The sequence below is a fragment of the Zosterops lateralis genome (assembly GCF_965231275.1).
Source record: "Zosterops lateralis genome assembly, chromosome: Z".
Lineage (NCBI taxonomy): Eukaryota > Metazoa > Chordata > Aves > Passeriformes > Zosteropidae > Zosterops > Zosterops lateralis.
The window spans coordinates 6,253,106-6,279,669 of record NC_139800.1 but is presented as its reverse complement, the minus strand read 5'-3'; the positions used below and the strand labels follow the sequence as shown (position 1 = coordinate 6,279,669).

The following is a 26,564-nucleotide window of genomic DNA, read 5'->3' as shown; positions in this document are numbered from 1 at the left end:
GATTCTGGTGATGAAAACTGAATACTTTAGGTGAAGATCTGTCATGCAATGTGATTACACTTGTTTGAAAAAATGTTTAAACTTACATCTGATTTTCGTACTGAGTGTTTTAGAAAGAAGTATTTTTCCTATTTCATTGATTCTGTATTATCAAATTTGAATTGTTTCAGGGAAAAATGAAGCCTAAGTCAATTGGAATTTTTTTGCATATATATGGAGGTAATGTCTCTGTCTCTGGCCGTACAATGGATACTTGTTCACTAATGTCATTTGACATGGCTATCTCCTCTCTTCTCTGGTAAATACAGAAGTGGGGTGTGAGAGCCTGGAAAAAGCTTCAGGTTCCACTAGCAGCTTATGTTGTAACAGCCTGGATGGCTGCACTATCGTGCCCACTCCTTGCAATCTAATTTCTTTTTGGTCAAGAACTCCTCCTCTTGTTCAAGAATGAGATTTGAGAACCAATGAGGCTAAAATTTGTTTATGACTAAGCAAAATACTCTGGAGAATGTTGCAAATTTCAAAAGATTTCCCTGTAGTCCATGAAGTTAGAAAAGGTTTGCGTGACTCTTACAGGCAAAACACGTAAAATTAGACAAAATATCAAAATAGGCTAAGGACACTGAAATTCTTATCTAGTTTAGTTTGTTTAGTTTGGAGACATCTAACAATAAAAAGTTAGACTGATTTTTACACTCATGGCACAGAATTTTTTCTTTTTTAATAACTGACAAAACAACTTCCATAATTCTTTTTAATTCCTATTCTCAGACTGAAAAATACACGGTGTAAAAAAAAAGTATAAGACATCACTATCTGGATTTTAAATTAAAATTTCTCCTTCTTAGAATTCTTCGTTATTTCAAAAATGAACATTTTTTAAGAGTATCATAGTACAGTTGATGCATTTGACAATCTTTGAACTGCTCTACCTTGAAACAGGATGCTAAAATTAAAATTACACTTGCAGAAGTATTTACAGAATGATTATTATTTCTCCTATCCAGCCTGATATTAGCACTGTAGAGAGGAATTTCTTTTTAACAGTCTAATCTGGAATTTTTCAAATTACTTGCAAGAGAAGCATTTCTCTGCAGATGTTTCTTCTTCTTCTTCTTCGCAGCCTGAGCTCCAGTTTAGGAGACTTTGAACAAATCTACATAAACTTTCAGTTTTTAAACAATGGCCAACAGATATACAAATCAAAAGGCTTTGCTATAGAGATGTTTGTCTTCCAGATGATATTTGCCTTTCCATATGTGGTCACTGCAGCACTGCATCACAATAATCCCTCACTTAACACCATGCTGATGTCAAGACAACAATTATCAACACTTTATTTTTGTGTTTCAGAGCATTACTCCTGTTTCAGACTCTGCTATGCTGCTTGAACAAGAACAGAGATAAACTGTTACATATAAAGAGTAATCTTCATTTTGTCCCAGAAAGATATAGCTAAATGTTCACTATGCAAACATGCATATGTAGCTTCACTGTCTGCCTTGTGCTAGATAACGTGTATTTATGAATCTAGGACTTTTTGAAAGTGGCTTGTACAAGCAGTAGTACAAATGAAGTGAACACATAAAGGGAAGAAAAGAATATTCAAAATTATCCTACTGTGTTGGCCTGATATCTTTCTATTAATATAAGAATTATTCCACTATGCTTAATGACAGTTTATTGCTTTTTTTATGGAGGAGCTTCATTCACTGATACTGAGTAACTTCTGAGTCCAGCTGAGAAAAACAAATACTGCCAACTCCTCAAGTGAGAAGCAGAGAACACAGAAATACCCATGCACTAATATAAATGTGGTTTAAAAGTGGGTGGGTTGTTTATAATGATGTTTTGCTTCCTGGTCAGTGAAGATGTGAATGATGAGAAGTGATTTGGAGGAAAATATCTGTCTCTGCTTAAATTATGGCAAAATAAATCTACGCAGAAATAATTTAGAAATTGTAAAAGAGAAAATACCATAAGAGCCTCCTTGTAAACATATGTTATATAAATGGTGTAGACACCTGCATGGGCATCTGCTAGACCTGGAATATTTCTAGGAGGAGACAGCAGTGTGTGACCACACCCCCCAAATGCTGGAGCAGGGTTTGCCCTGGGAACCCTTGGCAATATCTGAGAGCTTGGCAGAGCATTTTGACAACAAAATAGTTTGCCTGCACTGGAGAGACTTTACTTTAGTAGTAGGAACTAAGACTAGGTTTTAAATTTCAAACGTAACAAAAAAGTCTGATTTAAAAAACAGTTTTAAGATCTCATCAAAACCTATAAATGTGTTCTGTTTAATTTTGCCAAAATTATGTATGAATTTACTTCTTTTACTGTGAAAAAGTATTCTGTTTAATTTTTTGGCCTTTTTTGGTCATTATAACTTAACCTCAATAAACTGCAAGCAGTGATTTGTATGTCTACCACTAAAGAATGGTATGTTTTGAAATTGTTTGTTACTTTCTTTTGCCTTATGTTATTTAACAAACATTTCTGCAGGTGGAAAAGGCAACAACAAAAACAAGAACAATAACCACAAAAAAAAAAAAAAAAAAAAAAAAAAAAAAAAACCACCAAAAAAACCACGAGTGCAGCACTCCTTTTTGTTGCTGATATTCTTCCACTGCTAAACAAAGAAGAAATGTTTCCCCTGTAGTGACACTGTTTTGTTATAAGTCTACAATATTAAAATATACTGCCATGTGATATTCTAAAATCACCTCTGTAAAGCATACAAAGTTATTTATAAGATCTACATGAAATTAGACAACCCATGTAAATCAGTCTGTCATAATGTTTGCATTTTCCACTGAGAGATAAAAACATAAAGGTCCATAGGAAAGCAAAAAAGTACTTGGCATCCAGAGCAATTTACTACTTGGGGAAAAAGAAGTCTGTATTTGGCCATGTCAGCACAAATTACTCTCTTTGTTTCCAGCAATTCAAAGTCAAAAGGCAAGGTTGAAGATACAGATTCAGGTTGAGTGTAGTGAACCCTAAAATTAATTTTAGTGCAACAGTCTAGGCATTTGATTAGTCTGCATTATTATAATTTATTTCTGGACATTATCACTTGCTAAATGTTCTCATCACTTTGGGCAAACCTTCACAACATAGGTTTGAAAAACCTCATTGCTTGGCTAAAGAAAGCTGCTTTGGATGCCAGCTAGCTCACAGTGCTGCTCTACTTCACTTGAGGCCTGCCAGAGAGAACTGCTTGAGAAGCTGATTTTTAAGAACCTCTGAGCAGTCTCAGCAGCCCTGGAGGAGCCCTTAACTCTTCTAAAAGGCAAGTCTGGGAGACAAAGAACTGAATCTGTACCTCCATATTATGTTTATCTATGTCAGGGCAATTAAAGAACTCTTTGACAAAGTAGTTTATATTTCATGTGAATATAACTTGAGCCATTCCTCTTATACATCCCTACAGCATTTAAATGTACTGTGTTCCATTTATCTGTTTTTACACCACTAAAAATATCTACTAAGAAACATTCAGTACCGCTTTATTTTGAGACTAATTTAAGATTTCAGCACTGCAAACATTAAGAAAGTTCTTACTCTTCTTCTCAAGAATATTTACTTCACAATCCATCACTGTGTCAAAAGGGCTGCTAATTTGGCATTCCAGCAATTTAAAATTTCTCTGATGCAAATCTTCACATCATCTGTTCTCTCCAGATTTAACAACAACACCAATTAATTTTTCATGTGTACAGGTTTTCAGTAATTTAAAGAATCTGACTAAATATGGATATTGGTGAAGTTTTGCATCTTGTAACAAATTATTTCTTATTTGAAGTACAACCTAGTCCCACTAAATCCTCCAAAAGGAATCAATTTATTGTTATTAGTTAGGTCATGTTTGAGAACAGACATAAAGACCCTTCTTTAAGCTGTACTTCAAAATCTTTACTTTCATACTTCAAATCACAAGGACACTTTTCTTTCTTCTATGGCTTTTCTTACCATAATGAGGAATTATTGCCCAAGCCATTGCAGAGGCGTAGATGCCACCAATCATCCAAAACATACAGAGCCAGCTCAGGTGTTCACCTCGTTTCTCCCGAGCAAGCACTTCCGAAAAATAGGAGAAGACTGTTGGCATAGCTCCACCAATCCTAAAAGGAGATACAGACCATGGATTAAGCAAGAGAGTAACAGTCAGATAAAGTTTGAACAAGCCTGTGGCAGCAGTCATCAAAAATCTCAAATACAAACAGCTCCTCTGGCAAGTGTTTTTTTTTTTTCTCAAATTGCACCATGTATTGGGGAACTCTAGAGAAAACTTTCATCAGCTTGGATGCCATTTTTGTTAAATATTTCCTTGAAAATTCCATGTACTATTTATTGCATTCAGTGTTTCAAGGGAATTGTCAATGTGTCAGTCACTGGAACAGAAACCAGAGCAAAATCTTGACTTTCACCACTACAAAATCATGGCAGTCTACTGACAAGTGTCAAAATACATTGCTTCTAATGGAAAAATATTAATCATTTTCCCAAAGAGTAATGGGTATTTCTCTAAATGTTACCTCCCACGATTTAGGTAACCCAGAAGCAACTAACTGTCAATGAGGTTTTTTACACACAATCCAAAACATATTCTACTCAGCTGCACTACATGAATACCTAAGCCCATGCTGGCTTTTTTACTTAATTTTTTATGAAAAGCATATGCATTCATATATTATTCATATTTTCTCATGGTAAAGTAAACATTGTCTGAAAGTCAGTTGGACAAAAAAGAGAAGATTCAACTTGGTTTTACAAAAATTGAAGTAACTCAAATTAGGTATTACTTTTGGTACCAGTTTCCAAGTCATTTTTTACTATCTTCACCTGTTCTAGTGAGCATACACAAACTGTCTGTTCTACATCAAGACAAGTGCCTGTGGATTTTATTTTTTCCAATGAAGAAAATACCTTCAGATTACATACTTTAAAACATGTCATGGTTTGAATTTTTAAGTGAATTTAAAGATAAATATATATTTCATAATGTCATCTGGGAGCCGCCAAACTGGAAACAAACAGCAAACCTCAAAACAGTTTTAGACAGATATTAATAAGGGGAACATGAATACAGAAATAGTATTTCACCACTAAGAAAATTGTCACAGCCACATGGTTTATTTTACTTTATCTTCATGTAATCTGATGAAATACTGGATTAAGCTGTTACACTTGTATAGGGGACTGCTGTTTTCTCTTTCCCTTTACACAGCTCTTCACAGAATCATAGAATGCTTCAGCTAGAAGGGACCTGAAAGATCAGCTGATTCCAACCCCTTCATAAGGACAGGGACACCTTCACTAGACCAGATTTCTCACAGCTCCATCCATCCTGGACTTGAACATTGCTATGGATGGCACAACATTCCTTAGCAATCTGTTCCAGTGCCTCACCACCCTCACAGGAAAGAATTTCTTCTTAATATTTTAACCTAAACCTACCCTCTTTCAGTTTGAAGCCATTCCCCCTTGTTCTAACACTACATGCTATTGTAAAAAGTCTCCCTCCATTTTTCTTTCAGGATCCCTTCAAGTACTGAGGGTCCAATTAGGACATCCTGAAGCCTTGTCTTCTCTGAAATACTGCTGGTCAATATTTAGATTTACAACGAATCTTTTGCATAATTGAACCAGCTAGCTGATGAAGGCTCTGCTGGTAACACAAACATTTACACCTCTAGAAATTCTTGTTACATACACAGCTAACAAGGGCTGTATTCCATTTATTCTCATGGATGGAAATACTCAAAGCCTTCACTAGGAAACTGCCCTGTTACAGGCAACAAGAGACCTTCCCTGGAGCTTCCCCTGGAAGCCTGGGCTGAGGAAAAATTGAGGGGGCATGTCCAAGGGTAGAACCACAACTCATTTTCCTGTGATGGAGAAACCCTGCTGTCTCAGTCCTTTTATGGATCCAGGGCTCTCCAGTTCCCAAAATATAAATGGATTACAGCTATGATATAAACCCTCCAGGGTGCAGAGACAGCTTTGAATTGCACTCCCACAATATCCCGAGCACTCTTGGCTCTAATTAGAGTTTCTTCTCCAAGGTTAAAAATTTACTAATAGAACCAGAAACAAGACCTTTCTATTTCCTGACAAAGCTCAAAAGTGCTGATGAGGAATTATAGGTGCTCATTTTTAAGAAGATCTAATTTAATAGGTTGTTCATGGCACCCTTTGGGTAGATATTTTATGCTGAAAAACCCTACCTTGTCTTAATGTCACAAGATGTAGAGAACCTGACCAAAAGTAGCAAAAAAGAGATCTCCTACCCATCAGCATGAACCAACTATATCATGGATGATGAGAGGCAGATGCTGCTTTAGCAATTAAAACTGATCCAGGTGGGTTCACATACATCTTAAAAGCTCTCCAAAGCTACAGAAGAAGCCCTGTCTGTACTGACCTAATCAATAGGGCTAACTTTTCTAGCACATAGACCTTTTATACATGTAAAAGGAATTCTGGAGCCAGAAAATGAAAATGTTTATTTAGGATATGCAAATAAGCAGGAAAAAATAATCAGCTTTGAAAACTCGCTATTTTTCTGTTTCAACAGATTGATTTATTTGGCACTTCCAGCGAGTACATCAATAGGCTAAGAAACAATTTAAAGTCCAGATACTATGTTCACATTCATTAAACAGAGGAAACAACCTGTCTAGAATTTAAAGGAGAGATACAGGATGTACTTCCACCATAGAAAAAACTGCTGCTGTGTAGAGTTGTTGGTCTTTGTTTCATAACATTGATGTAGGAAAGTGTGTTGTGCACTTTTTTGCACCTGTGAATGGAAAATTTCCTTCTCTGCTGGTTAAACTCTTCCCTCTGGCCTCATGTAAGTGCAGACTGATACTGCTACAATATTTTAAGATACTGGTACCTATGGAGCTCTTCCTATATCATGGAACTACAACAAAGACTAAAAAACTATTATGAAAATCTTAGAAATTCTAATCAACAGCAAAACTGGAGGAGCAAGAAGGGAGATGGAGAGGAAGCATCCTCCTGCAGGAGACTAGCCTTTTGCTCCTAATGCTGGACAATCTCAAAGTGGCAGTAGCCATGTCCCCATTCCCTAGAACTTTCTCCTAAATGGAGAGGAAGTGACAGCAGGAAGGGAGAGTAGGAACAGTTACAACTGTTATCACACCAAAGAACAATGAGAAGTCACCTTAAAAACTGAATAGTGTTTGAGAGGGTCTTTCTTTGCTCCTTAGAAGAGAAGCTCCTCTTCCAAGGACCAAATAAATTTTTTCCTGACTTGCAGAAATTTTAACTTGTGCTTGGTACTACAGTCATTTTCCATTATAGAAATAATACATTATCTAGTATACTGAACACTGCTAGCAGAAGCATAATCTACCTCTCAAAGACTTGGGCAAGAAAAGATCAGAGTATCTCCAACTTTTTCCACCACTCTCTTGTGAGGATTTTTCAGATCCTTCAGCTGCTACTGCTATTTATGAATTAGCTTATCAAAAATTCATATTTAAAAACCCCACCACCAAATCACCCAACAACTGCAAGGAAAACTATAATATTTAAAGTTAAAAAAAAAAAAAAAAAGTTAGATCCCATCTTCACTTGCACTCAAATAAACCCTTAATAATTCAGTGCCTCCAGATGAGCCATTCCATACTTATATGGAAGGAACAGTATGTGATTTTATGTACTGTAAGTTTGAAAGCAACTGCCTTTTTGTTGCCCACCAACATCTTGTGAAATTCATGGTGGCATACACAGGAGTAAATTTCAAGTAAAATTAAAAGCAGAGCTGCTACTAATTTTTCAGTAGGAAGGCTTTATCTTTTGTTTTAAGGGAAATGCAAATGCTGTTTTCCCCCAGGATACAGTGTTAAGCCTGCTTCTGGCTATCAATTGGTATGATACAGTGGGCTGTTGGCTGTTACTGTACTAGTAAATTATATGGCTCATCATCACTGGTAGAAAATAATTTGATTCATTGAAACCATTTTATTCTCCTATGTCTGCCTGTGCAGATGAAAAGCCTGTGAAAATTGTGTTGACTTGAGGAGAATATTAATTCTAAAAATAGGAAGAAGTTTAACTTTCCTAAACACAAATTATTCAAACAAGCTGAAGTTCTTATATCTCATCTGTTATTAATTTCTGTTAACTCTTCAGTTATCCTAACCAAAGCAGTGGATATAAACTGTTACTCACAGATAGCAGAGAGAAGTCCATGAACTCCTTCCTTAGGGGTCACAAAATTATGTGTTTTGTTAGTATGTACAAAAACTAAGTACTTTTTTATATCTTTGCAGATAAATTGTGTGGAGTCTGAACATTTAAAAAAAATATTAAAAAACCTCACTGATCTAAACCTCTGGGATGATGATCATGAGTGATATCTGTCTACTGAATAATACATTCTGTAATAAGACACAATCTAATACCAACCTGAGGCAAAACTTCATTGAGCTTGGCCCAATATCATGAAATAAGTGCTCTCACTCAATAAGGATCAGACTTTTCATGTGAAATAAAAGGATGTATGCCTTCAGCCTTACCTTTTTTGTAAATATGTAGAAATATATGCAAGAACAACACTGAAGAAACGGGAACCTTTTGCTACTGCACGTATTGTTTATATGTGGGAGAATAGCATAAATGTCAATCAAAAGAATTATAAATATTGATCTTTTCAATTATTCTTCATCTTATATAGTAAACCCCATCAAAAATAGGGAGAGCAAGAGAGAATGCATATTTATGTATTTATGTACACTCTCAGTTCATGTTTGTTCTGTGAAATTGTGAGAAAGGTGAAACCAAAAGGAGATTTAAGTGATGCACCTCAGGAGAGTGGGATTCAGTGAAACAAACAATAAGCTAAGATACATTTGCATTTTTTTTGTTACAAACAAAGATGATAAATGTCTGCTAATCTACCTTCAGAGCTGTGATTTGTCACAACAGAATTTGGCAACTGCACAGTGTGACAGCTGGGATGAAAACACGTCTGTGAGGCATTCAGAAACCTCTGGCTTCAGATAGAAGCTATTGTTTATTTGCAGATTCACTAGCCAACGGGCTTGAAACACAAAAACATACAAGGAATAGAGATAATTAGGACAAAAAACCCTTATGAATACTAAATATACAAGGTAGGATGGTTGTTCTGAAATACCTTGTCTTCTCTTTCAAACTTGAACAACATCCAGACTAAAAATAGATAGTGGCTGTGTGAGACAGCATTTGCAAGTTGTCACCTTGTTATTTGCTATTTGTTAAAAAGGGATAGAGCTAAAAACCCAGATTCAGAGATTTAGAAACCAGCCCATCACTCCTTGTCCTTCCATTCAATTGCACATAACAGTTCTTCTTAACAGTTTTCTCCCTCAGTACCAGAAGTCTCATTGAAAAATACTTCTGTTGTTTTCCTTTCAGAACTGCCAGTAGACTGGCAAAGTATCTAAGGGTGAGCAAACAGATCGACCTCTTCCTTGAGAATTGCTGGATAAAGTTGTAGGAAAGTGCATCACATTAAAGACCAAGCTTTGCTTATCATTGTGCCCATTTTTAAATATAAGTGTTTCTTTGGACTATGAATAATAAGGAAGTTTTCTTGCAGGTACACAAGTGGCTTGTGTGCTATTCATAGAAAGAGAGTCCTTGTAAAAAAAATTCACATGATAATTTACTAAACTCTACAGTAGTCAGTTCTGATGAAAGATGAATTGACAAATAAATAATTCATATCCTGTATTTACCCAACACTATTTTAAAAAATCAAGTTTAATTCACATTCAAGCATATAATAGCAAAGAATTTGTCTGATATCCCACAAAAATTGCTTTCATATGTGCTAGTATTGGTAATCACAAAATCACTGCTAATGAATTGTTTCTTTTGTAGATTTTCTTCTTCTTTTTCATTCTTCTTTTCAAGTTTTTACTTGAAAGACAAACAACATGGTTAGTGTCTGCTATAGACCATCCAACCAGGAAGAAAAGGCAGGTGAAATAGTCTAGAAGCAGCTGGGAGAACTCTCACAATCACTGGCCATTGTTCTTGTGGGGGATTTCAATCTACCAGATGCCTGCTGGAATATCAGAGAGGAGAGGAACCAGTCCAAGAGGTTCCTGGAAGATAAGCCCTGACACAGCTGGTCAGGATGTCAACAAGGGAGGGTACCCTGCTGGACCTGTTGTTTGTGAACAGAGAAGGACTGGTGGGTGATGTGATATGATGGTTGGAGGGTCTCTGGGCCACTGTGATCACAGAACGACAGAATGTTTCATCCTGGGAGAAGTAAAGAAGGGTGGTGAGGAGAACACGTGCGTTGAACTTGTGGAGGGCAGACTTGTGCCTGTTTAGAAGCCCAAGAAAGTCCCTTGGGAGGCAGCTGTGATGAGCAAATGAGCCCAGGAACACTGGACATTCTTCAGGAAAGAAATCCCAGAAGTGCAGGACCAGGCTGTCAGCATGTGCTGAAAGTCTGACCATCAGGGAAGAAGACCAGAACTGACTGAACAGAGAGCCAAACTCCAGAAAAAACAAGAGAATTTAGGATCTATGAAAGACTAGGCAGGCTACTCAGGAAGAGTACAAGGATGTCATGATGTCATGCAGGGAGAAAATCAGTAGAGCCAAAACCCAACTGGAACTTAATCCATCTACTGCTATAAAAGGCAAAAAATATGTTTCAATAAATAAATTTTGAATATATAGGCAGGTTAAAGAGAATACCCAGCCATTTCACATGAAGGGAGAAACTGGCAGCCCATGACTTGGACATTTGCATTGTTCACTGGGTAAAAAACTATCAGGATGACTGGTTTTATCTGGAGAAAATAAGAAAAGAAACCTTATCACTCCCTACAACTACCTGAAAAGAGGTGTAGACAGGTTGGTCTCTCCTTTTCTAAATAATAAAAAACAGAGTGAGAGGAAACAGCCTCAAGCTGTGCCAGAGGAATTGCATAGTAGGAAAAATTTCATCATGGATAGGTTTGCAAAGCATTGAAACAGACTGGTCAGAGAAGTATGGAATGTCCATCCCTGGAGGGTTTTAAAATATATGTTGATGAGGTGCTTAGGAATAAGGCTTAGTGGTAGACTTGGCAGTATTAGGTTTGATTTAAAGATCCTTTCCAACCTAAATAATTCTATGATTCTATAATATTTCTTTTGATCTTTTTTTCTGTTGTGTAGTCTCTCTTTATTTACCCTTATTTTGTCTTTTTCTCCTTTTTGTGCAATCTTCCTTTCCTCATAACAATATTGTCTTCTCTTAGGGAACAGAAGAGAAGGTTTAGGGAAGACCACTTCTCTCTGAGGTCTATATTCATCAACCTTTATCCACATCTGAAGCTGCAAGGACTGAATCAAAGCTATTTGTGAAGCTCAGACCTCGCCAACTGCTTACTTGGCTTCACTGAGAAGTGTATATTCCTTTTGGCATAGCCTATCAGCTTTGGAGCCAGTCACCTGCAGAGCTATTCATTAGCTCACAGTGTAAAAACACGGATAGCCCTGGGTAGGACACAGCTGGATGCTGAAAAGGAATCAGAGGCAGAAGATTACAACCTTATGAGAGTGAGAGAATACAAGGTATTCTTAATGAAAAAAAGAAGTGTAACAAGTGGATAGGAAGAGGAAAACGATACTAAATACTGACGACATAAAATTATAGAAGCTGGATGTTGGTCTAGATTTGAAGGAACTCCATGTAGGCCAACCATCTTGTCCTGATCCCACACGGTCTACATGTCTGTTGGAACATTTTTGCAGTTGCTATGTATATAGGCTGCTTGCATACCCTACATGTCATAGCCTCTAAGGGGTGGATATACAACTCTAAGTGTTTCTTGCCACTAGACATAATTTACAAAACTGCTGGTAAAAGTCAGCATGTGTGGACGTACACAGGCAACCCCTCAAAACTGCAAGTTACAGTAAACTACATTCATGGTTTGGGATTTTTGCTAACTTTTGATTCCCCATGAAAACAAGAATAATTTGAGAAAATATCTGAATTATGAGTTTTATTCTACCATAGTGAACTCAGCACTCTGTGGTAGGTCTCAGTAATATAGGAGTACTGCAGGAAGGTTTAGAGATTGTCTAAGGAAGGATGAAGGAAACTGTCTGAAGGTGAGCCTCAGATTTAATGAAATATAGTCTAAAGCAGTCTGGAAAAGGAATGTTACCTTAATACATCTTGAGAAAGACTTTTATTCACAAGGGATAACAGGCAGGGGAAAATAATAGTTCTTAGTTAAATCAGTTAACAACATCTAACCTGTGTTTCCTCATATTTCTGTGGGTCTGGAGAAGAAATATGGCCAAACTGGCAATTCTGGCAAAGAGAAAGAAATCTATGCAGTCTGGAAGTATGTGTGCTTTTAAAATATATTTTTTGTGCTTTTAAGTGTGCTTTTAAAATAACATTCATTTAGCAGTTTTTAGTTTGCTCAGAAGAATAACTTTCTGCCAGGAGCAAATGTCTGAAAAATTTCTAAATTGTAGTTCACCATAGTACATGGTGACAAATTATATTTAATGAACAGATATTTGTTTCAGCTAGTTTTCACTGTATGAAAACTTGATTTATTTTAGAAGTCATATTTGGTCTGGATAAGCATGACTTTTTTCCTCCAAATTGTATAATCTCTGCATATCTCGAAGCAACCAAAATGAAATTTACTGGGACAAATCTGTAGTGAAGTTTTAATCACTTTATTATAAATTTAATTGTTGTACCTTAAAAATTTGCATCTAAAATTGTCAGTATCAAAAATATGAAACTAATAGCTAAGATTAATATTTTTTATAAATGTGATAAAATTATGTAGCTGAGAATAATATTTTACAGTGGTAGTGTTGAACAGACAACAGCTCCAGCTTCATTCAAGTCAACAGCTCTGTTGTGAGTCATGCTCTACATCAGAGAAATTTTCCTGTGGCATTTTCAGACAGACACAACAAGGTGCTTTTTGATGATAAATGTTTGCACCTTCCCCCAATGGCTAATGATGAATACAACTTACAGTTTCTTTTCTAGATCTTTTCACTTTGTAGGAAAACATGTCTAAACTCCCCTAGACCTTTATCAAGATTTTTGATCCGATTTCCATTTGAGTTTTGACTTTCAACAACCACAGTTCTGATATTATTTTCTGGAAAAGGAAATTATTTTGCAGATTGTCCAATATTTCTTCATTCTTTCATCTAACTTAAGTTTACTTTTCAGAATTTTGTATGTCTCAATACTCTTTATGCAGCAGTATCTTGATGTTATTTGTACTGGTTTGCATTCAAAATCTCTTTTTTTTGCCTACAAAAGTTTTACTAGTCTTAGGGTATTTTCAGATTAAAAATAGGGGAAAGAAGTAGTTTGAGAGGTATTTTTTCCCTGAACATTTTACTACTATAAACACATTTTCACTGCAAGGAATTATGAGAAGAATATAATTTATAGTATTTTTAAATAAAATCTTCTTATCATAGATAAGATAAAATCTTAGATACATTTATTTTTCATGCTTCTTAACATTTTTTTATTATTATCTAAAAGATAACAGAGCAGTTTAAACTCTATACACTGAAATGATTTTATATAATTTGCGTACTTAATATTTAAATTATCTTTAATTAAAAGAAATTGTCCAGATAACTCTCTGCCATTCCGGAAATCTCCTACTCCTCTCCAGTATGAGTAACAATACTATTCTGCCTTTAAAACATACCATTCAGTTCTTTCCTTAAAATTATTCTAATTCTTTAATTGGGGTCTTCAAATCACACAAAATTACCGGAACAAAGCATCATCCCTTGAAAACAGAGGTACAGTGGAATGTCATCAAGCAGACTAGGGAAGATGTGTGCCTTTTCCCAAAGGAAACCAGAGGCTTGGTTACCTGGATATGGAGAAGGCTGAGGCACTCAACAACTTTTTTTTCCCCTCAGTCTTCATTGCAAAGAGCTCCACTCACACCAGTTGTAGAAGGCAAGGCAGGGGAGCTGGGAGAAGGACAACATCCCACTGTAGGAGGATGAGGTTCCAGGACATCTAAGTAGCCTTGAGGCACACAGACTGATGGGACCTGATAAGATACGTCTGTGGGTCCTGATGGAAATTAGAAGATGAAGTTTCTAAGCCACTGTCCTCCATATCTGAGAAATTGTGGCAATTTGGTGAGGTGCCCATTGACTGGAAAGGTGAGCTTTTCATCAAGCATTTTTCATCAAGGTGAGCTTTTCCTCATCTTGAGGGTCTCAGATTCTTTTCTAGAAACCTCATGACATTCACGCTGCTACCCTGATACAATCTGAAAGGGATGATTCAGTGGAAAAATCCAATCTCTGAAGAAAGCAGTGAATATGAGCCAGCCATGATCCTCTCTCTGCAGTACTTGCTATGAGGAATGACTCTGCAGTTCATGCTGTCTTTTTTGATGTTGTTATTTGATTGGTTTGGAGTTTGCTTTGTTTCGGAGAGTACATTTAATATATAGCACATGGTGACAAATTACCTATGGTCTATTCATGTAACTCTCAAAGATGAGGCAGGAGGACTTTGAGTAGAGTGGCCAAAGTGTAGGATACAGGTACGAAGGGTCTGCTCCTCCAAGGACTATTAATCATAAGCTGGGTACACAAGAGAACATGGTTCCCAATCAAGGACATACATGGGAAAGCTATTGGCACTGACTCTTACTGTAAAAACTCCTGGACAGGTGAGGAGTAAATGGTGCAGGCAAGTTTCTCATGAGGCATAATAAATGCATATTCTGCTGTATCCCCCCTGAAAGGGATAATTTAGGTTAAAGCCAAACCTGACTGTCAAAAAACAAACCTTTGTAGCATAAGGGTCCAGACCTGCCCCAGGGAATTAGCCAGGCTAAGCAGTAACACAACAAGCTTCTTGACTTTGCCAGGATCACAGAAGAGTGAAACTGTCATGAAACATGATCTGTAGTGTTTCTCCATGGAGTGAAAAAGCATAGCTCCTGGAACTGATGGTGACTTATGATATGGGATTTTTTTAAATTTTGTTTTTCTATGGGATTTGGGGATTTTAGGAATTAGAATATTGCCACTTCCCTTGTTGTCTTATAAAGTCATATCTGACAATGTGGTGACAGACTAAAGAGATTCTTCTAGCTAGAGGACTCAAATTTTTCTCTCTCCTCTTGTCCTTCCATTCCTCTTCCTAAATTGGTTTAAAACTACTGAATACTATGGTAATTTCTTTTTGGTACTCATGTAGAGCCCTACCCTACTTCAGACCAGTTCAAAGGATGTCTCAAAACACAAATATCACACAATTGCATTGCTGAACCATGGCTATGTAACATAAAGGCAACAAACTATAAAAGCAGTGGAGTTCATGTGCATGATGACACAGTTGCTGTGCTCTCACCAGATCCTGTCTATTCAGTAGACTGATAGTGGTCTAAATTGGAGCTGTAATTAGGAGCCTTAATCTGTATCAAGCAATGACCAGAAGTGCTAAACTAAGCAGTCCACAGAACAGAGCTCTTGTTCATCCAGGGGTGCAGTAAAGGCAGAGGCTTTCTCATGGTAATTTACTTATGTATCTCCACCTCTGCTCATAAATTTTAAATTTATAAATTTAATCACTGAGAAGTTATTTAAATGAAAAATAAAGAAAACACAGGTCCATAAATTTCATTCTTTCAGAGAGAACATTTGGCACAGTTTAGGACAAAGTTCTAAATTTGACTACCTTGATGCAATGGTATTATAAACAATAATTTGCACACAAAGACATTAGAGACTTTACAAAATTACCAAAATCTTCGTGTACACCTGTGAGGAGAGTGTTATTTTGCTGAATGAACAACATACTCTACATAAAGAAGCTGAGGCATAAAAGGGTGAAGCAAGCTGATCAAGTTCACAAAACAAATCCTTTGCAATATAAGAACAAACTCAATCTCACAGTTTTCAGTCTGTGTCTTCCCCCAAAATTATTCTTCCCCTTTAGTTTGTTATTTAGGAGTGTAGCAGCTACCTTGCTTAATTCTCTCACTGCTGACACAGACTGTATTTCTACACTAAATAATGTGCTTTTGCAAAAAGAAAAGTTTTATTAACACGCAGAAATGTGAAAATGAGCAAAACCAGAGGAGCTTACCCAAATCCAGAAAACAAGCGACAGAAGAGGAAGAAGCCATAGCCCTGGACAAAGGATGAAAGGAAGGCAAAGAATCCATTGACAGACATGCATATCAGGAGTGATTGTCTCCTTCCCACCTTGTCTGCCAAGCCTCCCCAGAAGAATGCCCCCACCATCATTCCAAGGTACACTATGCTACCTGTAACACACAAAAATACAAAAAAGAGATTTTTTGTGAGCTACATAATTGACCACAATTGACCACACCAAAATCAGTTAACCTTCTATATTTACAAAAAGAATAGTATACAGATGATTTTATCCTTTCTCGCTGAATAGAAATTATATGCAGAGTATCTAGAGAGAACAGATTTCCTACTGTCTTTGTCATCTGGTACTAGACACACTCAATATAAATATCAAACTGAAGTTTAACATAAATATTAAACAAGATGCCTCCAGCTAAAAAAATAAACATGCAGGCAAATAAGTCTGAATAGGAGGAGAAAAATGCCACTATTTTTTCAGAATTAAAATTAATTCATGTTAAATATTGCAAAAAATTATTACTTCCCCTACAGATGCAATTTGTCTCAACATCTCTAGAATATGACCACTCCTGCAGGGGATTAAACACTGGGATCACAAGAAGTAATATGAGCTAAATCTTTTATCAATTATAAAATAAACAATTTCCACCAGAGAACAATTTCCATCTGTAGAATCAAGGACATCCATCTTAATTGTTTTTTTCTCCCTCCTAATTCAGTGTATTTCTTTATTTGAAAAGGCAATGTCCTTTTAAAACAAAAGCACTGTAATGTTTCTGATTGGTTGTTTTGGGTTTTTTTTTCCTGTTCCCTCCTCCCAATAATTTTGAAGAGATACATTACAGTTTAGCTACATTTATTAAAATGACATAGTGAAAAATTATATTGGGGTGACTTTTTTAAACATAAATTGTGTTTTCCATATGTACATTCTCACAGAAAGACGAGTTGAAATATTTAACATTTTGACTGTTGACATCTTAGCATATTGTACATAATTTCCTTTCCAAACACCCTATGGAGCATCTGACAAAGACATACAACACATTGAGCAGACTGTCAGAAGGAAAAAAGTAATTCCCAAGTTATTGGCAGAACCATTAATATTGTATTTTGTTTGATACATGGAATTCTTTCTCCATCTAATTTCTTGTTGAACTTCCCCAGTTAGGTTTTATATATCCTGCATACTGCTACCATCATCTACATCTTCTTCAGAACAGGAATTAATTACAAAGGTGCTAGAAGAAATTAAACTACTAAAAACCCTTGTTATGTGTCTCCTTTTGATTAGTCTCAAGAATGGACAAATTCCCCAGCATCTGTGCTGGACTCTAATTGCTGTGAAATTCTGGCCTTCAAAAGAATCACCTCTGCTCTGCAGAAAGTAATTGGATGGTAAAGGAAGCTGAAAAAAAAATCCATTTAAATGCCTGGGCTTGGTTAAATGCATATCAGTCCAGAGTTTACTCAACAGTATTTCCGTTCCTGGAATTACAGATGATAACATCTGAAGTGCTGACATCTGCAGGGGTTTGTACACCCTAAATTGTCCCTGTTTCCTCTCACGTTTTGCACAAGTAGTTTCCACTGCTGTTTCCTTATGAGACATAATTTAAAATAGGATATTTTAAAAATAGGATATACATTGTGTTTAATGTATATTAACAAGATTATAGAGTCAGAAACATAAAGTGGTTTGGGTTGGAAGAGACCTTAAAGACCACCTTTAATTCCAGTCCCCTGCCACGAGTAGGGGCATCTTCCACTGAATCAGATTTCTCAGAGCTGCATCTAATCTCAGGACAAAGGTAACAGATCCAACGCTGCTCATCACAGAATTGCTAACACAACAAACTTCATAAGAACAACAGTGAAGTGTCTTCTAAAAATAACTTTTGGCGATAGATATTTTCTAGTTGTTGCTGGGCTCTTAGACTTTAATCAAATACTTTCAATACTGATGATTTATGTGCGTAAATCCAGAATTTGCAGAATTACTAAGACATTTTTGTTTACTTTGTTTACCCTAGGAAGGATGCAGACATTACGATATTCTGTTTCAGTTTAGAGGTGTTTAGGAGCAGCCATTTATTGGATAGCTTTTTCATCCTGATCAGAAATTTTATTCCACTAGTTGAGATTGCCCTGTAAATGCACATGGCTAATGTATTTTCTGGTCCTAAAGAGACAAAGATTGATGGGTAATTTAGAATAATTCATTCAACTTCTTTAAGATCTCTCCTGTGGGGTCAAACTTATTGTACCATGCTGCAGGTGGATTTCTGCTCATGAGCAGTTTGGAAACTCCATCCAACGGGTCTACTGCTTGCTTGTCAGTAGCAGTGGAAAGAATGTAACAAAGATAGTCAAATAGCTGCATGGCCAGCAGACAGATTTCAAAAAGGAAAAAAATAGTTAATTTTTATTCTTATGGTGAAGTTTATTACATTCCTTTCTATAAGCACTATTGGTCTTTCCCAGTCAACACTAATACGAGAAATAGAGAAGGGAAATTAAATAGACTTTTATTTCTGTATAGAGATAACTTTGAAATATTTCTATGCAAATAACCCTAATTTTCTCAATTTACATTCCTTGTGATGCACAAAAAATATCAAAACACTTTGAACAAAGAAAGAAAAATGTTTCCAAGTCTTGAGTTTAAAAACTTAACCTTTCTTCTAGCTGAGAAATCCTTTGGTCGTTGTACTGTGTTCTGAACTCTTATACTGATGTAATTCTCCTAAAGAGCATTCAAAAGATGCTGCTAAAAATAATATTCTCATCCTGTCAATAAACTGCTATAAATAAGCTGCTCTCTGAGCTGCAGCATTATGTTATTCTTTCCCATTATATTAGCCTCCAATTTTTTCCTAATTGCCTTGTAGTCTTTGCACAAACTCTCTCCTTGACCAAAGTTCTGTAACCCTTCCATCCTGAACTTACTGCAGCTACAAAAATAACATGTTTTGGTGAATTTTCCTGTCTTACTTTTATTTTGTATTTTCTGTCTCCCTTTATTTTAAGAGAATCATAGAATGGCCTTAAAGGCCATCTATTTCCACTCCCTGCCATGGGCAGGGACAGTCCTCACTAGACGAGATTTTTCAGACCCTCGTCCACCCTGGCCTTGAAAACTTCCAGGGATGGTGCATTCTCAGCTTCTCTGTACAATCTGTTCCAGTGCCTGACCACCTTCATAATGAAGAACTTCTTCCTTATCTAAACCTGCTGGATTCTGAACATTCTCCAGATTCTGGGCATCTCTTGTTGGCACTGGCATCAAAATGTTAGGAGTGGGATAGATTGAAGTTCTCCTCCCTGTAAAAATTAGTTTAAACCCTTCCTGCATCATGTAAAGGAAGTGCTCCTCCTCTCAGCTTCCATTTTTTTTCTTAAGATCATTTTGCCCTGCAGGAATATTCACAATAAGTCATAAAAGTAACAAATGGCAAAAGAGAACACAATGTAAAACAACTGAACAATCACCCAACAGATGCAAGTAACCAAAGAGATACAATGATCATTTTATTGTCATCAGATTATCACAAGCATTTCCTTTATAAGCTTTGTAGCTCTTGTTTATTGTGTTATGCCACTGTTCAGAATATAAATCTCTTTTAACACTAAATAACATAAAACACTAAATTTTTTGCATATCTTTCATAATTCATACATTACATTTTGCATAAATTCCTATATGTAAAAATTAAATACCATGTTGTTGGTCAGACCTTGTTCCCTTTTCTCATTGCCTTTAGAGACTGATCACCAAAACAATACTTGTATGGGTGTACATTTATGTATACAGATGTCAACTTAGCATGTGATGCTGAGGGTGGTACTCCTTTGAACAGCTAATACTGATCATAGGACTGGCTGCTTTTCATTTTCTTTTTTAGTACAGCACACTCATGCTCTAAAGAAATCAGCTAATACAGTGGAAGGAACACACTGATTTGACATGCAGTCTGATCTTAGAACATAATTTCAAACATTTCAAAATATAAAGACTTCTAATGATATCTGCATCATATTTCTTGGATTTTCCCTACAAGGTAAAAATGCTACATGCTATCTAAAACTTTCAATTTATGGAAAAGCACTGAGAAGAGGCAAATGGCAACTGAAAAGAAACATGCTAAAATAAATAATCCCTTTTGTTGTTCTTTTGACAAGTTTTAACCAACCTGCATTTTCTTTCTACAGCAGAAATCTTACATACTTCGACGATTTTCACCCACAGAGCACAAATGTACATAATAGATCTTACACACTCTTCAGACAAGGGAATTTGAGTCTGGAATTGTTTCACACTATGCACATACTTTGGCTATCAGGTGGCCAGATATTTTTTAAATGGATGTGCACACAGCATCTTTCAGACTGTTAGAAAGAGTTTAGCCTTACAAAGCAGCTGACCAAGAACTCCCTCAAGTATCCAAATGCTAGTTATGGACAATTTAAACAATGACATAACACCAAATACCTTCAGTCACTTCAGTTAAGCAGTATTTTACTCATTGTGCTGCCATAACTTTATTACTTCCTGATATCTGTTATAATTCATAGCCTGGTATCTAAATGATAGACAAAACCTTCTGAGAAATCAGTTTGTAGGTATATTTAATCAGGAAAAATATAGTAATGAAAGAAAAGTAAGACTTTGTTGCAGTAGAGGGACTCAGAGGTTATGGGACTCCCTGATTAACTTTTTGCATTAACACACCTATTATAAATCAGTTTTAAAACTAGCATGTAGTTGGTTTTTTTCCTGTTATGTTGTTTAGGTAATTTGTCTGAATGAGGAATGCGTTTCATACAGCCAGAAAAAGCACTCATGTTACAAAAAAAATCTTTAAAATAAGATTAAAATACTATTTCTATTTTGGAAAAAGCAGTTATAAATGCGGTGCTAAGGCAATTCCATATGAAGCAAAACAAATTTTTTAAGAATTAGAATATAACCAGTGTTTTACTTACTTGTACTAGGATCTTCCCATATGCTATTGTTTAGGATATAATAATTCATAGTGAAATACTGCAATGCCTATAAGTAGTATAATGAATATAAGAATATCCAGATTTATCTTTGTTTTAACCCTGATAATACAGTTTATTTGGAGTTTAAAGATGATAATTTTCCAGACCTGTATTTAATTATAGTCTGTTAATAGTTTCTCTGATTGGAAAATACTTAGAAAATAGGAGCAACCCATGCAACAACTGTCGAATATAACCTCTAATTAAATGTTTGCAATGGGAGGTAATTAAGGCAAGCACTTATCCATTAAGACAACAAACATAAGAAAGCTGTAATAACTCCAGAACTGACAAAAAAGCAAACTTTCTACAGCCTCTGTCTTTGGATGTCTAAAACTATTCAGTATATGTGGTCTTCACTTTTTCTTTTTAATATTATGCCATTCAATGGTATAGTATTACAAATAAAATTTTAATTTTATTAAAATTTTACAAAGTGTCATGGCTGCAATATTCATACATAAGGAACTGCCACAAACTAATATTTCTCTGTAATAACTATTTCTTCTTTTCTCTAAATGGCACTTGCTGTGGTGAAACAACAAGCTCTATATATACAGAATGGTAAAATTTTAATGTGTGGATCTGAGTGGTTAAAGTAAAATACAAAATGTTCAGCCATCTGAAAAAGTTGATAGGTACTGTTTTCCAACAAACATGTGATGTAGACACCATATTAACTAAAACTAAACTTTTGCATGAGTCTTTCCAAGTTCAAGACTTCTCAAGCCTTGGATTTCCTTCATCTAAATGCTAGCTATTTTTCATACATTTTGTGTCTTAACTTCAGATGTTAAATGACTTCTCTTCCCTAATAATATGCAATGTATGCAAATCCCCAAAATGCCACAGCATATTAGGCTCTTTCTCTATTACAACTTTTCAGACAAATCCGCTCCTCCTGCCTTCCCTTTCAAGACAACTGCAAGAAAAGCTTCGATATGAAATGTCATATTCTTTAGTGGAGATGCTTAATTACACACTTGTTCTGAAGCTTTTTGCACTTTGGCTTACAATACATCTACCAACAGTCAAGTTTCACTTGAATATTGAGAATTATTTTTAGAAATCAGGGTAATAGGGTTTATCTGTTTAAATACATGTAAGATATAAACCTATTTTTAAATGAATGCTGAAGCTCCCCATTCTCAATATATAACTTTTTACAGCACCTGTCATGCTGCAGTGATTCTTGGGCCTTCAAGAAGGAGACTTGCAGCTCAGTAACCTCTGTGCTTAGTTTTCTAACAGTAATAATTCCAAAGTGACAAGCCTTGGCATGACAGACCATTTTGCTTCTGCATATTTTTTCAGCTGCTTAGTTCACAACACATTCTGGATATGCTTCACAGCCATTAAAAAAGGACAACTTTATCTCCATAATAACTAAAGAAAGATCTAAATTTAAACAAACAAACAAACAAACAAACAAACAAACAAAAAAAAAAAAAAAAAAAAAAAAAAAAAAAAAAGGAAGAAAAAAAGAAAATACTAAATTCCAGTGAGACCACTGAAAAAGAAAAATCCCACCTCATCCCTTCTTAAACTCGTTGAGCAATATAGAAACATTAGTATTTTCATGAAGGGAAAAAACCTAAATATATTGTTCCAACCCAAAACTACTTTTCAAAATTATTTATTTCCAAAATTCTGTTTCTTTAGTATTTACACAAAAAAACAATTCAGAGAAATCCTCTAATGTACAAGCTACATAAAATACATCTCATACAACTGATAGCTCACTGCAATCAATTTAAAACAATAGAAAAAGTAGCCCCCTATGCTCCATCAGTAGGAAAAAACCCAAATAACCCAAACAAACAAATATGCAAAAACCTCCCTACCAAACCCAACCACCATTTTCAAATATGCCTACAAAACATCTGATGACTTTCAGTCAAATACCAACCTAGAAATTCTATATAAATAAAAATAAAATGAACTCTATCCAGTGTTCACACAAAATGATCCTTTTCTCAAACAATACTGATAAGCTGCAATACAGGATCTCAACCATGAAAATCAAGAAAATGGAACTTAAAGCAAAACCAAGACAAAGTAATATCATACTCAGCTGACCAGCACAGACAGGAAAACAGAAGAGCAAGTACCTCAACAGTTCTTCATGCAAACCTCTTTATGATCTTTAAGATAATGAGAAAAAACATGATCAGTGGCACAATTAAAACACACAGGTTTGTAATATTGTGACAAACGATTATAATTTGATGAATGATTTAGTAAAAGAAAATTGTTGCATGGCAGCCTAGTACTACAGTTCTACAGAGAAGTCTCACAAATAAAAAACAAAATATACAGCCTAATAATTTACAAAACATTAAATGGAAATTTAAAAGAACACAAATCTGGGGGTTTCTTCCATGATTTTTTCCTTTTCAAAGGAATTAAGTCCAAATTTTCCAGACAACTTAACTCAAAAGGGGAAATAGACATAGAAGCCAATATAGAGCCTCCAATATTGCTGAAAAACAACTGAAACTGGGTGGATAGGACTTCTGGGATATTTAGAAAGCAGAAAGAACATAATGCAAGACAAAATATGGCAATACATTACTTTACGTCCCCTAAAGTTTAGACTCACAAATACCTACAATTTATTTGTCTCAATTTAACATTGAGTTTTGGCTAACCAAATTGATCAGCTTGCTTTTCCAAAGGTCAAAGGGTCCAAGATGAGCCAAGAATTTTTTTTTCTTGGAAGGAAAGGAGAAGTGAGAGCTGTTCTATCCTCTCCATTAAATAAAGACAACAAAATAAAAACAAAAACAACAACCCAACCAATGCCTCCCCACCCCGCAAAACCAAAACAAAACAAAAACAAAAACAAAAACAAAACAAAACAAAACAAAACAAAAAACCCCCACAAACAAACAAACAAACAAACAAACAAACAAACCAACAAAAAAACCTACAACAACAACAACAACAAACCCCAAAACAACCAAAACAAGACCAGTTCTTTTTTTCCCCAGGAACACAACTTTCATGTCTTCATGTCTCAGGAATCTACTCCCTGTAGATCCATCCTGAGGGAAATCACAAAGATGAGAACTCATTGCTGAAAGTGTTGTTTGGTTAAAACTCTTCTAGTCCTATAACAGAAATACTGTTCATGTAAAAATCAATGAGTCCATAACAATCATGCACACAAATTTTATTCAGTCATTAATAAGGGGTTTTTTATTTCCTCTGACATCCTCATATTATATTTTTGTATTTATATGCCTAATATGATTAATTTGGATTAGTTTCCTGTCCCTCAGTTGTGAGATTTACAACCTGCACTGCTTCTGGCATAAGGCTCAATTTAATTCCATCATGAAGCATTTTGCTGGCATATTTCCCCTCCTTGGACTAATGAGAACATTTTTTTTTTAAATACTTAGTGCAGACCAAGGTAATATGGCTCTAGACCTTTACATTTTCAGTTTTTGAAAAACAAATTTTCTTGTTCTACATTCCTTATAGCGACATTCACCTTACAATATATCTAAAATTTACACCAGCAGGTGTGCTGATGCTTTTTTTTATTAATGAAATAATACTCAGTTTTGGAGTATTATTTCATTGGTAACATGCACTCTTGTGTACTCAGATATTATTTTAATTGAAATACTGTAATGACAAAAGGAATAACTGCTTCTTCTTATCCTCATATCCAAATTAGATGAATTAATAATATAATAGAAGAAGATCAGTAGCTGCAGAGAATGTGACAGGTAATAGATTACTTGCTAGAATGAGGAATTTTCTTCACAGCTGCATTTTCTGATAAGGCAGCAGTACATTGTCATCATCACTTCTACTTTTAAAATGCTATCATGCCAATAACTTAAGTCTTTAAAAAAAGTATTATCTCCTACCAGATACCAGAATAATTTTTATTTATTCCATAACGGATTTATCAGAATAAAAATTTGATCGTAGTTATTCCATTTCTTCATTGGAGTAACTTATAAACTGGATACTAACAGTCACTATTGCAGCAAAAAGCAGCACACTGCTATTTCATACAGATATTACTTGGTTAGATAAATCAACAATGCATTATAAAGAAAAGCCACTAAAGCACTATTTCCTTGCTATTTCCAACACAAATAGTCAATCAGCATTCAAATTAAGCAGGGTGGAACTGTAGAAACCAACCAACACACGGTATTTTTCTTCCCAAATAAACAATATTTTACAAGATGGTAGCTACCAATATGATATAGAGCATAGACATTAACATAAGCTCAGGTAATCCCAGGTGATGACATGAAGCTGTTGACAGACTCCCCAGGTGCTATCATTGAACATACTATTTTCACATTATCTTTTCCTTTGATCCAACAATTCCCTCTGGCACAGCCAGAAAATCCTTACAGACAGGCTTTGGATAAAACACACCTAGTTAAGCTGTCCTAGCCCTCCTAATTCCTGTTTTATCCCACTGCAACTGTGGAGGTTCCTCTGGATTTTTCTGCTCTCAGATTTAGATGCTAAATTCAATACACTCTTTGTCCATCTCTGAATTGACCCTGTCATGGTAGAAATTGCTGTGACTTTGCAATTTGAAATGCACTTCCATGGCAGTCCTGAGAATCAGAATGATTATAAATGCTGCATATGCTTGAACACTGCATAGCACTGTGCAATGAGCTAGGATTAATTAAATTTCAAAGCCAAAAGATATATTTCACTAAAGCTTTAAATTGCCCATGCAGTCATCTACACTAATCATCTCATTTCATATCAAAACTGTTCATTTTGGCCACATGTTTTATTGCTTGAATATTAATTTCTTATTCAACTAGTCCTGCTTCTGACCCTAAACAAAGCATAGCCCATGAATATCACTAACTTTTAATTAGTGTTGAATTAAAACAAAAATTTCAAAGTGTAAAAACCTACATTAATAAGAGATGCATCCAATGCAGTAAATCAAAACATCTGGTACTAAGAGAAAATTAGCAACACTATAATCTCAGTGGTTTCTGTTCAGTATTTAAGCTAACCATTGGTTATCTTTCCAGTGCTCAATTAGCCATTAAGTTTTTTTTCTGTAACTATATCCCAGTGCAGAAGTGAACTTCTTTCTTCAAAAATGGGAGAAAATACCTTCTTTTTATTTTGTTCCATCCATACAGTGGCTGTTGCCATCATTGTTCCAATGAACTGGAAGTGTTGGGGAACAAAAATCACACTTAAAAAAAAAATTGGAACAGAATAAAAACCCAAACAAAATTAAAGAAAAAAACCCTAAAACCTAACCATCCTTTTGCTTTCAGAAACAGATATTGAATTAGGCTGGACTTGCTCATAAACAA

At 35.4% G+C, this 26,564-nt stretch overlaps 1 protein-coding gene across 1 annotated transcript in view; it reads right to left on the bottom strand.

Moving 5' to 3' along the window:
* The window catches only part of SV2C (synaptic vesicle glycoprotein 2C), a gene marked incomplete at both ends in the record, with an annotated part of 80,208 nt that overhangs the window by 39,893 nt on the left and 13,751 nt on the right, over positions 1-26,564 (bottom strand). The window contains 2 exons of the mRNA XM_083884415.1: positions 3,976-4,127; positions 16,157-16,333. Coding sequence (XP_083740541.1) covers positions 3,976-4,127; positions 16,157-16,333 — 329 coding nt within the window. The remainder of the gene's footprint in view (positions 1-3,975; positions 4,128-16,156; positions 16,334-26,564) is intronic.